The sequence below is a fragment of the Mustela nigripes genome, chromosome 2 (genome assembly GCF_022355385.1).
Source record: "Mustela nigripes isolate SB6536 chromosome 2, MUSNIG.SB6536, whole genome shotgun sequence".
Classification (NCBI taxonomy): Eukaryota; Metazoa; Chordata; class Mammalia; order Carnivora; family Mustelidae; genus Mustela; species Mustela nigripes.
This window is the reverse complement of record NC_081558.1, coordinates 30,508,849-30,523,832: the sequence shown is the minus strand read 5'-3', so window position 1 is coordinate 30,523,832 and position 14,984 is coordinate 30,508,849. Positions and strand designations below refer to the sequence as shown.

At 38.5% G+C, this 14,984-nt stretch overlaps 1 protein-coding gene across 1 annotated transcript in view; it reads left to right on the top strand.

The window, feature by feature from the left end:
- The window catches only part of CADPS (calcium dependent secretion activator), a 472,322-nt gene that overhangs the window by 321,924 nt on the left and 135,414 nt on the right, over positions 1-14,984 (top strand). Inside the window, 2 exon segments of the mRNA XM_059390086.1 lie at positions 9,431-9,567; positions 13,293-13,480. Of these exon segments, the coding sequence (XP_059246069.1) occupies positions 9,431-9,567; positions 13,293-13,480 (325 nt within the window).

The window sequence follows — 14,984 nt, the reverse complement described above, 5'->3', positions numbered from 1 at the left end:
CATGTCGCTGTCTGCTCAAGGGGAAACTTGAGAATGGAACATTTTTACAGTTTGGGAAGCTCGGGAGTAATTATGAGTTTATTTGGGTCTTTCTCAATTCAGTTTGACAGACTTCTGGGTGCAGTTTTATTTTTTGCAATTTTCAAAATGAAAAGACACGTCTGAGTGGAGTGGAGTATTTATATGGAATTGTAAAAACCGAAAAAATAGATCCTGCTATTCATTAGTTTGTATGTGACTCTACAATGATTTGGGGAGGGTTCCACCAAACCTTAAAACTTTTTTGTTCTTTTGTGGTTTCTTTGGTGTGTGTTGTTGTTGATTTAATTTTTCTCTTTTTATTTTGGTTGAAACTTGAAAAAAATTGAGTCAGTGGCTAGCTGTACAACGTTTTTAAACAAATATTTACAATTTTCCAATTTTTAAGGCCAATGTCGCTCACCTTGGAAACTATGTTCAAATTTGTTGTTGAGTGTTGCCACAATTTATTATGCCAAGTGGCCTCTCATCGAGACACCAGATTCCTGTCCAGTCTGTGTTAGAGGAACAGTAAAAACCAGTACCTTGGTTCTCATTCAGAGTCGGGGGAGGGGGTATTTTAAGCTTTACTCTTTGGTCAATGATTACTTGATATATCATTTGCGATGAGTCTCATTTTAATGTCTGTTTCTCAACTAATAACTGTTAATCACATCATACATCCCCAAAGTCGGATGTTTTTCAGAACTGTTCTATTTTTGCTACCACCCAAACAGTCTTCAACAGTTAGCGGGGTCTTGGTTACTGTTGGTTTGGGAGGGGGTGGTTGATTTTGGTTTTTGTTTTGTTTTGTTTCATTTAAGTTTTCTTGTTCAATCTTTGCTCAAACCCAAGAACTTTAGCTGCTAGGTTAGAACTCCTGTCTGCTTTCCTGAGCCTTGTTGCTAGTCTTTATGTTATTCTGGTTTGTTCCTTCTTACCCTGCTAACTTCTAGCTGGACTGAAGGGTAAGTGTTCCCCTATAGCTAGCACAGCTCAGATAATCAGACTAGATTATCTGACACCTGCAATGTGCTTCCTCCCTCTCCTCTTAAATCTCCCTCATGTCTAGACTTTGTAGTAAAACTTTTCATGTTATTTTCCTGACCTTAGGTTTGAAATGTAAGCTTCCATACTGGAACTAGGATGCATGTGATGTGTGCATAATTGCCTCCTCTCCTTGGCTTTCATATTGGCATCAAATGATCCTCTGAGTAAAGCCAACCATTAACATCTCCTAATTTTTTTTCATTCCAAGAATATTAATTAGCATCACAACAAAATGGCCAATGATGCCTTTGTTTCATGGAATTCACAGCTACCTGACTGCTTAATGCCTGAAAACAGATCATTTTGCACTCTGATAATGTGTTGTTTTTCCTCTCCCATTCCAAAGATGAGAATTGTCAGCTGTACCTGTGGGGTGGTAACCATGGATAACTTAACAAATAGAAAGGTGGGGTAGGGCACCCAAAGATGTTAATTAAATAAGATTTTAAGAAACTGCAGAATACAGTCAATAAAGTAAATGCATTATTTGAACACTAAAGAGTTCCTTCTACCTGACTTGAGGGTGTGATCTAAGTAAGACCCAATAAAGGGTTAATTTTGAAAGGCAAGCTATAATACACGAGACCACCACACACAAAGGACATGATTGAATCCATGTAGCTTTTTCACAGAAGCTTCAAATTCAAATCTCACAATACTATGGAGGGTTTGGACCTCTGGTCTTGAATGTCTCCCTGCTACTTCTCCAACCACCAAGATAACCAAAGCTTTTGGGACGTCATTTATATTGGTATTAATTTTTCTAAAAATTCACCTATAAGAGAAAAAAGAAACTTTAAAACTTAGAAAAACCTTTCTCTTCGCTATTTGAGTTACTAATGAAAGAGAATCTATAATTCCTTTATTCATGTAGGGAAAAGCTGTCAACCCAACACATTGAGGGAAGACATGACCTTAGAAGGAAATAGAAAAACCAGTCAAGAGAGCAGGCAAATATGTACTTGAGTATTCTGAATGCTGATTTAGAAATTGTAGGTCATATCATTCCTCCTGCCCATTTAATAATAGTACTTTCTTCTAACTCTTTCTGTTTCTTTAATTTGCTTTCTTTACCCCTTTCTTTGTTTTTTCTTTTGTTTTGCATAAATGTACCCCTGGCTAGCAGACAGATTTTTTTCACCACTTTAAGCAGATACTTAATTTAACTTTACTTTGAATGTCTGATGAGGTATTTTAAAAGCTTACCACAGAATGTGAATATAGCGGGAATTTAGGATTTTGCTATACTTTTTTTTTTTTTTAAAGAATGAAAGAAAGAATGGGTGATTAGATGACTGAATGAAATCTGTTCTGAGTGAATTTACATATATTTGCACAACAACGCATCGCTATCCTAGTAGATTTCCAAATAGTTGTTTGTCTTTATTCCTTTCTGTAGTTTTATCTCATGAGAGTTTTGCTGTATCTTCTTGTATTGTCAACTTGCAGTTGCTACCTTACAGGAATGCAATATCAAAGAATTAACTCAATATCAAATTAATTTGCATGACCCCAAACCACACTGTAAATCATTTTCCTTCTTGTTGCAAAAGTAAATGACTTTTTAAAAAAGAAATAGACTCCCCAAATCAGGTCGAAAATTTTCCAAACACCATGATATGATCTATGTGGTCCATGTTAAATGAAGGCTCATTTCTTTGTGAACTACTTCAGGCACATTTTAAATGTATTTTCCACTCATCAGCTGAGCACACTCACGTCATATAGTGAATTACAGTAAGATACATTATTAATTAGCCAACTACAGAAAGTTTATTTTTGCTCATGCCACAGGGAACGTAAAGTCATCATCGAGTACTCTGTAAATTAATGGATAATGTAATTAATACAGCAGGAAAAATTACAGATCATTTACTTACTCATTTTGAGATCATTGACAAAATCTCTGTTATGAATTTTACTCAAAGTAACTGTCTTATAAAGAATTATAAAAATTAACTTGAAATAAACATCACATTTATCCCCTTGGGTGTACTGCCATAGTAGTTTTAAATTCAAGATTTTTGCAGAATGCAACTTGGCCCTTCATAGCTTCCAAGGAGCCATTGTCTCTTGGCCGTGCGAGTAGCTTGACTGAGTCAAGGGGACCATGAAGGAGTTAAGCTGTTTCTCAAGGGCAGCAGGCATAGGAGGACCAATCTTTTGCTTGCTGTGCAGAGCTCAGGCAGGGCTCAACATCCCCTGGTTACTTGATCATGCCAAGAAAAACTCTTCTAGAAAAATCTGTAAACAACCAGCTGCCATCAATCATTGTCATTTCTTTATTTCATGTCTTCTGATGAGGTTGACTACTGTCATTGCTCGTTATTGTCCAAACCATACATTCACTTTTCTACTGTCAAGCAGATATGACAAGCACACATTTTCCATATAAGAAAGATACAAAGTCACCTTTTAATTTGCAGTTTGGGTTCACAATGACTTTAGAGTCACATTAGCTATTCTCTTGCCTCTAGCATCCATCAGGAGTCACAACAGCCATAACTGTGCTCCACTTTTCAGTGATAAAGTGGCACCTCTAGCTTATTATAAAAGGGATTCATTAGAGAAAGGAACCTCTCTTAGACAATTTATTAATGGTAAAATCATAATTATTTTCAACAGCATAATTTCTTTTTCCCTAGCCTATGAAAAGTTTCAAAATGTAATATTACAAAATATAAAGAGAGATTTGACCTATTGTCCTCATTCCCTCAGCTATTAAAGTAATAGGAAAATCTCAGTAAAATGAAAACTTGAAAGCTATATTAGTCCCACCAAGAAAATTATATTTGTCTGGTAGACCTTATTGGAAACTTACCTAAAACATTTTGTATCAGAAATAAGATCACATAAATATGTTTGTTATTAAGATAAGAGTTCATGAAAAATATTATATGTTTCCAATGGTAAGGAAGAAAAAGGAAATGAATATCACATACGAAATAAACCCAAACATCATGATCAGTTAAAGAATAACATCACTAGTAGGGCCATCAATTAGTGAGGTCACTTGAATTTGAATGAAGTAGGTGAAATGAGAGTTATAAAATCCACAAAATCATATCACTTTAGAAACCAGTACTTTCCCAACATTCCTTAAGTGCCAAACCAAAATTGTTTCTGAGTAAACTTGGGGTAAAGTTTTGATAAGCTTCCACTCAAAAATGTACCTGCCTTCCATAAGCCTTTGTGTCCATCAACCTGTTTCTGTGTCATGGATACCATTAAAAAGACTTTAAGTTTTTTAATGTAGTTAAGTATCTATATCAACTTTATTCATCCAAGGTTAGTCTGAAGTCCTGTCTGTGCTCATGTTATTCAGAACTTCAGAACTGTTATGCAATTAAGCCCCAGAAGTAAAACAAGTAGCACTGTTTGGAAGATGTGTTGAATTATGCCCTACCTGCCGAGCCTATAAAATTACACAGCCAATTTTAGGACATTTGGAGCTCTTGCAGACCAAAGAAGTCTTAGGAACTATTCAACCAAGTCTGGAAAATGTAAGGGTTAAAGTCAGTTCTTAAAATGTGGTCAGTCCTTAATTTCTTAAGAAGGAGAAGGAGAAGCAGAAGAAGATGTATTAATGAAAAAGAGAATTGGTATACATTTCCCAAAGCCAGAGATAATCCAGACATCACTGGAGACTTCAGCAGCCACATTACCCTCCTAATTCTGTTTTGCTCACCCTAGTGTTCAAATTCATTTTCATTCTACTGACACAAGCCAAACATTGGCACAGGAAGCAATCCCAAGGTGTCCTGAATTCAGGAAGTAACTTTCTCATATTTTGCTTTGGGCTGTTTTCCCCTTGCTAATGTCAGCATTGAGATTTTCTTTTTCTTTCATCAATCAGTTCCAATTGCTTGTACGGGGTGGGGGGGGAATGGAGTTGCAAGGAGCATCTATTTTGTAATGTTCCGCAATGTAGAAGAACAGACTGAGGCCGTGCAAGAATGACTATATGGTGTTGCTTGGGAAGCACCCACAAGTTCTTTGAAACAGAATTTGGAACAGCTGGACCACTGCAGTGTTTTATTTTAAAATAGACAACATATGTAATGCATATGGTCCTAGACATGTATGGAGACACAGGCAGACAATCTGAATGGTATCCAAAGACACCTGCACCTAGAATTCTGTTTCCTTCTATAAGATTTTTTTTTTCTCCGAAGAGCACATGTTACCACTTTTGGATTTGCAAGATGCCATCTGAATCCCCATGTGTGTGACTCCTTAATAAAGTCAATGGGAAGTTTCCTGGGATGGAAGTGTCAGAAAAAGTCAGTTAATAAACACCTCCTAAAGACCTGGCTCCTCTGGGAGACGGCAGGGGAAAGAACAGATCAGAAAGTTGCCCTCAAGGAACATATTATCTATCAAGGGATTCAACTGTGTGTGGGTGTTCTGACCACTGAGAAATTGGAATATAAACCAGCAAAAACACAGAGACAGGACGTGGGAATTAGTGGTACAGGGGCAGAGGAGAAGCACAAAGCAGAGAGACTGGGAATGCTCCCAGCTTCCTAGAAGCAATATGGTTTAAGAAGCAACCTGTAACTAACATTAGCTATAAATGAAGAGACATCCTTGGCTTGCTGAAAACATTAAACAAACTGGCTTCGGGAGCACTAAGAAACCTGCCCACTTGCTCACAGCTAAGGTTTATTGAGTACTTACTATGTGTTAGGTGTCCAGGTGCTTGACAAGTCCGACTCAGCAGAACCTCTCAGTAACCTTCTGAGGGGAGACTTCAACACTATTCTCAGCTTACATAGGAGGAAAATCACACTCAGAAACACCGGTCAACTGACCTGCTTCATATCATATGCCTAGTAATGACAAGGCTGGCTTCGAATTCAGTTTTTGTGAACCCCCCCCCCAAGCCCACCTACTTAACCACCTGCTATCCCAGCTCAAATACACTGTTTGTGTTGAATTTAGTATATCAACATTTCATAAAATCAAGAAATAGAAAATATTTGTTGAAGTAGTGAATTTATTTATTTTGATGAAATAAATTCATTATTTTAACACATATGTCTCCAGTGTCTGCTGTGTTCCAGGTACTGAGGTATACCCTTCTAGGTGCTGGGAATACAGCAGAGAGCAAAAGTACAGATATCCCTGCTGGGATGGAGTTTAAAAATCAGATCCCTTCCTCTGACACCTTCAAATAGCATCCCTGGCCCCCCACTCCTCTTTCTTTTTCTGAAGATAAGCTCAGTGAAATTCTCAAAGATTTCATGGGAGCCAATCCCCCTTTTAAGCACTCCTGAGTTGTTGGAGCCATTAAGATAATGAGCCTAAATCTGAGTAAATGATGATTTTGTCTAAGCAAAATCCAGGGACTGCTCGTTACACCTGGTGGAAATTCCCATTGCATTCAGCTCCATCTTAGGCATGCAGAAGTTGTGCAAGGAATCTTAAGGGTGGTTAAATGACAGTGACCTCACCAAGAAAAGTGGAAATCCGGCTCATTTTACACCCAAGGAAACTGAGTCTCAGAGAGAGCAACAAGCCACCATCCCACAGCTGATTTAAAAATAGAGCTCAAACTAGAGTCCAGATCTCATAAAGCAGTCCCAGGCTCATCTACATGTGGACCGAGAGAGAGGGAGGAAAGAAAGGAAGAAGGAAAAAAGGAATTTTTATGTTGACAGAGTTGCTTTCTGAAAAGGAAAGCAGGCTGATTTTAAGCATATTTTTCCGTAAGCCTGCTTTTTTAAAGCGTAAGTAAAAGAGAAAATGTTCTTTAGATGTACTCTCCGCCAGGAATTAGCCCGGTGAAGCTGTATTGTGATGCATCGGGGAGGCGGGGAGTGGGTCTGTATCCAGGTCCCCGCAGAGGAGCCAAGTTGTCTTTTCAGATCCATTTCCTGAGTGGGCAGGCAGCAAGGCGAAATAGTTCACCGCAAACTTTTCAAGAGGTTCAACAAATAACGAAAAAGAGACTTGAAACGTGTCATATTTTTAACAGCTACGAAAGAGCCCCCTTCTCTCCGAGCTCAGTGACCGGTTGCACCATCGTAATTGAAGAGCAATAAAATTGCGAGCCAAACTGGCAAAGTAAGGCCTGGGCCGATTTGTCAGCTTGCAAGCCTCTTCTGAGAAATTCAAGAGCAAAAAGCTGGTGCTAGCCAAAATGCCTCATCTATCTGTTAAAATTGGGAGGCACGAGGTGGATGAGGCTTTTCATGAGGATGAAATAGGATGAGCAATTTGTGTGTCCCACTGTTATTTTTCCCAAACTCAACGGACCTGGGACTGACCGGAGGGTGGGAAGCGGGCATAATCTGTCCCATGGATTGGAGAGTGTCCCCTGGACTGCAGGAGTGCCCTCTTGCTGGCACAGAGCTAAAGTTGGAGCAGGTTTAAGACGTGTGCCTTGGGCCAGAGGAGTCTCACACAGACAGTCTGGGAGCAGCAGGCTTCCTCCCCAGCATCACCTTCGTGGCCACCTTTCTTCCTAACCATCCTGTGTCAAAGGAGAAATACTTTGGGCTCCAGCTTAGAGCCCAAACAACCAACAAAAGAAATCCTCGTAGAGAAAGAAAGCACCTAACCTGAATCTGAAAGCACTTTCTTGAAGACAAACCCGAGGCAGTTAACGGAGCAAAGAGATTTCTTTCTAGTATAATTCCCGTACATGTGAGATCCCTTCCAAAAGCTTGTGTTGCATCATCTTAATGGAGCAATTTGGCTATTAAAATACACATTTTTCAACTTGTCTTCTGGAAACCATTGCTTCTGTGTGTCTAGGGCATAAACAACACATCCTGTTCAAACATTGACCACTTGCTTCTTCTATAGAAAATGACTAGAGATTTAAAAACTTGAACAGTGAGGGGTGCCTGGGTGGCTCAGTGGTTTAAATCCTTTGCGTTCGGCTCAGGTCATGATCCCAGGGTCCTGGGATCAAGCCCCGTGTTGGGCTCTCTACTTGGCAGGGAGCCTGCTTCCTCCTCTCTCTCTGCCTTCCTCTCTGCCTACTTGTGATCTCTGTCTGTCAAATAAATAAGTAAAATATTTAAAAAATAAAAAAATAAAAATAAATAAAAACTTGAACAGTGAGAGAGCAAAAATTTGACATACCAGGGATTTAGGTCTGAAGGATACACAAAACCAATAATGTCACCCTGCTACCAAACCTCAATTTTTCAGTCATACCCTAAGTATGGAAGGGGAGGAAAAACTGCCTGGGATGAAGGCCATGTATAGAAATATATCCAAACACCCTCTCAAGTCAGAAATTGATTTTCTTCCTGTCCAGACAGCATCGCTGATCCCTGGCAGATCCCAGTATTCTGGTAGAATACTGCATGCGAGAGGAAGAATTAACTCTGGCTTAATTTGATATAGATTCTTTTTCTTTGCAGTCTGCATATCAGGAGAGTGAGTAAATATGAGGTGGAGTGAGCTGATTCCCTTAATACTTAGGATCTTCATTCCTACCTCTTTGGGATTTGCTTGGTCTCCCTTGAGTTGAATTCTGAGTTACTTTGCCGACTGAGTATAGAGTATTTTAGTTACACATATTGAGATTAATTAGTTAGCCCTTAGGAGGGTTTGCTTGTAGTCTTCACCCTGTAAGAAAAAGTGTGAATACATTGAGACTATTAATTCACAATAAATGGCAGATCATAGCCCTTGCTGAGTAAATATGTTCGTCTATTTCATAAGCTTTGCTAACTGTAAGCATACTATAAGGCAATGACCTTGGCTATCACAAACTAAATTCCCATTTAACTTATTCTCCAGGTTTCAAGGAAAATCTTTTGTTATTATTATTTTTTTTTAATTTTGGAGGGTGGGGACCCAAATCTTTTGTGAAACCAAATTGGCAATGGGGATGGGGAAGGGGAGGATACAAATATTGTCACGTTGCTGAAAATCAGCATACCCCTTTTTCCAGCTAATCCCAATAATTGTAGAGAAATTGCTCTAGACATAACCACTGGAATGGCAGAATCTATTAAAAAAAAGATTTAAAAAAAGATAAATAGGCTTTTATAAGCAAAGATCCGATCTGCTTTCAGTGTTTAGTGAAATGCAGGCGAAGTTACGGTCGTGTGCTTAGTTTTTAAAGAACAACATAAATGCACTGGAGTTGTGATCATTTGATAAACATGTTGATGCCAATATATTTTTGCCTAAATGCAATAAACTCACCAGTGAGTGATGCAAGTTGACAATGGGAGGTAAAAAGTGTATCTTGCGGATGTTGGTGGGAGGAAACAGGGTGGTAGAGGGGAGAGCTAACGTTCATAATGCCTAGTGAATTCCTGTGTATTTGAAATGTCAAAGAAAATGTGATGTGTTTCTCTAAATTGTGTCTCTCTCTACATGTATAAATGAACAGACGCAGATAGAGCTCAAAAACATGGCATGGATGAATTTATCTCTTCCAACCCCTGTAACTTTGACCACGCTTCCCTCTTTGAGATGGTGCAACGCCTTACTTTGGATCACAGACTTAATGATTCCTATTCTTGCCTGGCAAGTATATTCTTTAGTCTACAGCAATTTAAACCTGATAACTTTTTTTTTTAATAAAATATTTCTCTACCTTTCTATCAGAAGCTCTTTTTCTCCATTACAGAGCCCCTTTAACAATTATAAATGTGTTCTTGATTTCCTGGGTGGAGATAGTTTTACTTACCAAAGAAAGAAGACAGAGCGGGAGGAAGTTATCAGTAGAGACAGATCCAATTCCCCAGCCTCCCTAGCTAAGCTTCCCCCTTTTCAGCTGCTACATGAGAAATATTCCCAAGAGGGTAATCGAGTTTGGCACCTGCTTATGGAAAACTTGTAAAAATTGCCTTGGTTTCTTAGACTTTAAGATTCCCCCCTCCCTCCCCTCCACAGATGATAAGACCCCCGTGCTTCTTTCTCAGAAATGAATGTGTTCTTTTTGTTTATTTTTCAAAAATTAAAATGATTTGTAAATAAACTTCACTTAGCTTTTCATAAGCTAAACTGGTTTGGGTTTGTTTGTTTGTTTGTTTGTTTGTTTGGATAGCTTCTATTTTTTCGTAGTATTCCAAGCATTTTTCACCCTTTGGGAGAATTTTTTATGGTGCTTTAGACTTTTGGAAGTCCAGCTCTCCAACAAGAATATCAGCATTTCTTGAAATCCTGTTCTAAGCCTAGATTTAAATAACTTAAATTCAAGGGACAACTATTATGTCTTTTTAAAAATTCTGTCTTTATTGGATTCCTGATGATAGATTTTGGGCTTTCTGCTAATCAAATTCAGAAGCCTACAAGAGACCCCATTTATATCCTCTACAAATCGTAAATTGTTACTTCATTTCTTAAAGGTAAATGATATTAATCCCACTTTATAGATGGGAATGGTGAGGGAAAATAATGAAATGACTTTACACAGAGGAAAAGCCTCAGCCCTGACTCTAAAGATTAAGGTTAATATATCTATATTTTGTCAATATTATGCAATTTACCAAGGTTAACATATTATTGACATTTATGTAAATATAATGAAAATCTGTTTCCTTTCTAAATGACATGGCTATTTCCTACATCTATTCTTACTATTTTTTATTTTAAATTCTGTTTTTTTTCCTGTAACCAGAAGCCAAACAATTAAAAATAGTAGATAAAATAGTCTTAAATACAGAAACGGGATATACGGAATAATTTATTAACCTGCGTCTCATAAAACATTCATTGATGATCTCGGGTTTAGAATCACTTCATCAGAAGAGTCTGAACTTTGCCAAATTGGAAAGGAACACTTCACTTTGACTTTAAAAAAAAAAAAAAAAGCTTACCTTGCATTGCAAGGCAATTTTTCTTAAATGTGTTTCTTATGATTATGTGATTATTCATGTAATTATAAATTGCATTCATGAAAGTTGTAAGAATATGCCGCTGAGCTTAATTCCTATTCTCTTGAGGAATTTGTTTTAAATATATTATTTTCAAGACTTTTTTCACATCATTTTAAAAACAATTTTCTTTTTCACTAAGAAATTCAGTCACTAAGGAGAGTTAGCATAAAAAATTAAACCAGAAGTGAAATTTTGAAACTTGCCTCCTATTAATCATGTATAGGCTTAAAAAGATGCTCCAAAATCCAAACTTAATTACAAATGCCATAAAATAGTTTCCTTCTGCTTTTGTCTACCTGTAATCTATTAATCATATACCAAAATTTCAGAAAATAACAGCAATTAAAAGGACCTTATCTTCTGCCTCTATATATTTCATTTTCTCATTATTACAATCTTTTTTTTTTTTTTTTTCAGTTAGTTTTGGAGACCGACCAGCAGGGATACATAAATTTTTCTGTGTCTTCGACTGAGTTCCTAATTGATATTTCTTCAACTCTTTTCAAAGCAGCTATTTTGGCATCTACAAAAGACTTGGTGTCATCTGAGTCGTAGAAAATATATTTTAATCTTTCACAGCAGTGTTGTTTCTAAGATTTAGCATTTGGGGTAGCAGATGGAGTGGCAAAGAAGTTGCCTATAGGGGCAGCCCACTGCCTCGACTACTCTCCCGCCCTCTGCAGTAACTTATAATTTGAAATAGGAAAGATGCCGTCTTTCGTTGGATGCATTGCTGAGCTGCATGTTGTCAATCGAAGAGTCCCCAGATTACTAATACAAGATCAGAGTACTGCAGAGGCCTCTCTCTCTGTGCTTCTGTGGCCTGTATCTGCCCTCCCCCCAACTCACACGCGCCATCACTTTCTCCTTTTGCCTTTTCTTTCCCAAGATGGAGTGATATTCACAAGACTCAGAGAGGACCCTCAAAATAAAATTAAATTTATATTTTAAACAATTCTAAATTCCCAGCTTACAAAGTACCAACCTAAATCGGTTTACAGGTTGCCCTCCCCCCGCCACCACCCCCATCACTATCCAGAAGTTCACTTGATGCCACTTAGCTTTTACGAAAAGACCTATATTAGTACTTGTTTTCAATAACCAAAAGAGATCTGAAGAGGATTTTCACTTTTATGGAATGGTGATTGCTTCTTCACTTGACACCATTTTGGCTTATGAAAGGTTTTGTAAGAATACTCCATTTTCAGATAGTGAAGGAAACCTGTACCTTTTTGCCTCTGAAAGGTACCAAAACCAAAAGAAGTAATTTGATTTCTGGCTTGGCTGATGGGTGACCTTGAGTGGCAAGCCACTTGGCCTTTCTGAGCTTCTGGTTTTTTGAGTGCATTATGGAGGCAGTGATTTCTATGCTATCATGCTTCCCAATCTGCTCTGAATCAGAGATCCCATCAAGGTTCTCTTTTATAGCAGAGTTTCATCTGATCATACAGCAAGCAAATAAACAATAAGAAAACAAATAATTGCCAGGGGGTGGGGGGGATCAAACAAGATGCTAAGCCAGGGCACCAGAAGCACCTCTGAGTTTACCTGAATCATGTCTGGTTCACAATTTGAAAACTTAGTCTCGTTGCTCCCTTTGCAAAGTTGTGTCATGATCCTCATTTTTAAATTTAAAAAGGATTTCCTTTCAAAGTGAAAGAATTAATGAAGTCCTGGCATTTATGTAGACCAATCCTAATATTTCTTAATGCTTCAGAGTAGGAAAAACAGAAGACTTTGAGTAAGCCCATGCTGCTTGTGTTTTGTATTATTTGTGAGTCACTTAGCAGCCCTGCTCTCTAGTTTCCTTATCTAGAGGGAGATAAACCTACCCTGCTCACCTCAGGAGATTGCTATGGGGCTCAAGTGGAGTTCTTTGTATAAAGCATGATACCAACCTAAGACCTCATGTTATTATTTCCTCTTATCAGTAACCAAGATTTCACCCTGTCCCCACACCAATGCTCTTGGAAGGTATATGGTTCAGTGTTAGAGCAGCAGGTGAGATTCTGTTTCTGGAATCAAGCTCTCTGATTTGCAGACTCCAGCACATACAAGCTCTGGGATCCTAGGGAAATCCTAGGGAAATTCCATGTCCTTCCTCAAATTGATTTTCCCCACCCATCCAACAGGATAACAGGACCTACCTCTCAGGGCTGGTACAATAACAAGCAGCCAGCACACACAAGGGGGTTAGCACAGTGGCTGGCACTTAGAATAAATCAAAAGGTATTGGCTCTGGCAATTTTTGAACCCCTTTCTCCAGTCACCTCAACTGTAAGCAGCTCCAAAAACAAAAACAAAAAAACCCCACCACCAAGAACAAAAACCTGTATTTAAAAGAAAGTCTTTCCTTTATTCCCCAAACAGGGCTGGTTCAGTCCTGGCCAGGTGTTTGTCCTAGATGAGTATTGCGCCCGAAACGGAGTCCGAGGGTGTCACCGACATCTCTGCTACCTCAGAGACTTGCTTGAACGGGCAGAAAATGGCGCCATGATTGACCCCACCCTCCTCCACTACAGCTTTGCCTTCTGTGCATCCCATGTCCACGGGAACAGGTAAGCACTTGTTGAGAGGTATTTCTCCAAATATATATTTAAATGTATATATTATTATATATTATATATTAATAATATATATATATATTTTTTAAGGCACTGACAATGGCTTGTGGTTGGTCCTGCTTTTAGAATTATCTCTAACTTTGTGTCCATTCCCATTCCTTCTGTAGCACACACACACACACACAGATGAACACAAAGGTGTTAATTTTTCCTTTCAAGAAATTTAAAAGAAATGGCAAACAGAACTTCTGAAGTGGTCTCTGAAGGTAAAAAAAAAATCTAGGTTTGAATCATGGCTCTTCCATTTACTAGCAGAGATGCTGGATGGTAATGAAACCCTCCATACCACAGTTCTGTAAAACAGGGTTGATACTGTCCTCATCACATTTTTTAGAGGAGGCAGGTGGGCTCAGCACAAGAACAAGACAAGAGCTTCATAAATTTTTACCTTTGTTCTTCTCCTCATTCCTTCGTTATCTTTCATTCCATAGATATTTAATGATTCCTTACTGAGTGCCAGGCCCTCTGGTACACAGTCAGCATACACGGTGAGCATAAAAGACAACAAACAAGGACAGGGTTACACAGAGATTGGTGCTCTGATGACAAGAAATAATATTCCATGCTAGCATTTAATAAAGGAAGACAGCTTAGACAGGGTATTAGGATGGCAGGGAGGGTGTCCCTGAGGAAGAGAGGCTTGGGCTGAGAACTGAAGCATGTGTAGGAGTTGAGTGCTTCCAGGCAAAAGGAGCAGCATGTACAAATGCCCTGCTGAAGGAGGAAGCCAAGCACACTTCCAGAGCTGAAATAAGCTAGGTGAAGCTGGAAGGCAAAGATAATCATAACACTTACAGTTTAACCATGGAGCTGGGAAGAACTTCAGAGATCACAGTGTAACCAACCCCCTCATTTTATAGGTTTTATAGATAAGACTAGAACATCAGTTCTTCTAACTCCATACTAAGTACTCTCTTTCTTTAGACGTTGCCCAGCTCCTGGAGGAAAAGATCCATGTTCTGAATAATGCAAAGCAGCAAATAATTTAGGAACATTACCATTTGGCTCTGAAGACATGGAATAAATTTCCACATTACCACAGCCAGTTTACTATCCCAATGTATGTAGCCTCACATTACTAGGAAGACAAGCCTGAATTACCTCGAGCACCTCAACCCAGGAAAGGCACATCCAGGAAAAACTAGGTCTCTTCAGAAATCAAAAAAAGTTGGTGCTGTGGGGAAATTCACATGTGGGAGGGTCCCGATCTGACTGCATTTATTTTAAATCAGACTGTCAGTTATCTTCATCTTTGCAAGCTAGATGACTGAAATATCTGTAAGATTTGTCCTGTGCCTTTCTTTTCTCTAGCACTGGTAGGTTTTATGAGATGCAACTTCAACATTTAAAAGTAGGTAACAATAGCATTGTAGGTTTGAATATTTAACGGGCAACAAGGTTTTCAACACCTCCCATTGTTACAAGGTTTGCTAGCCAG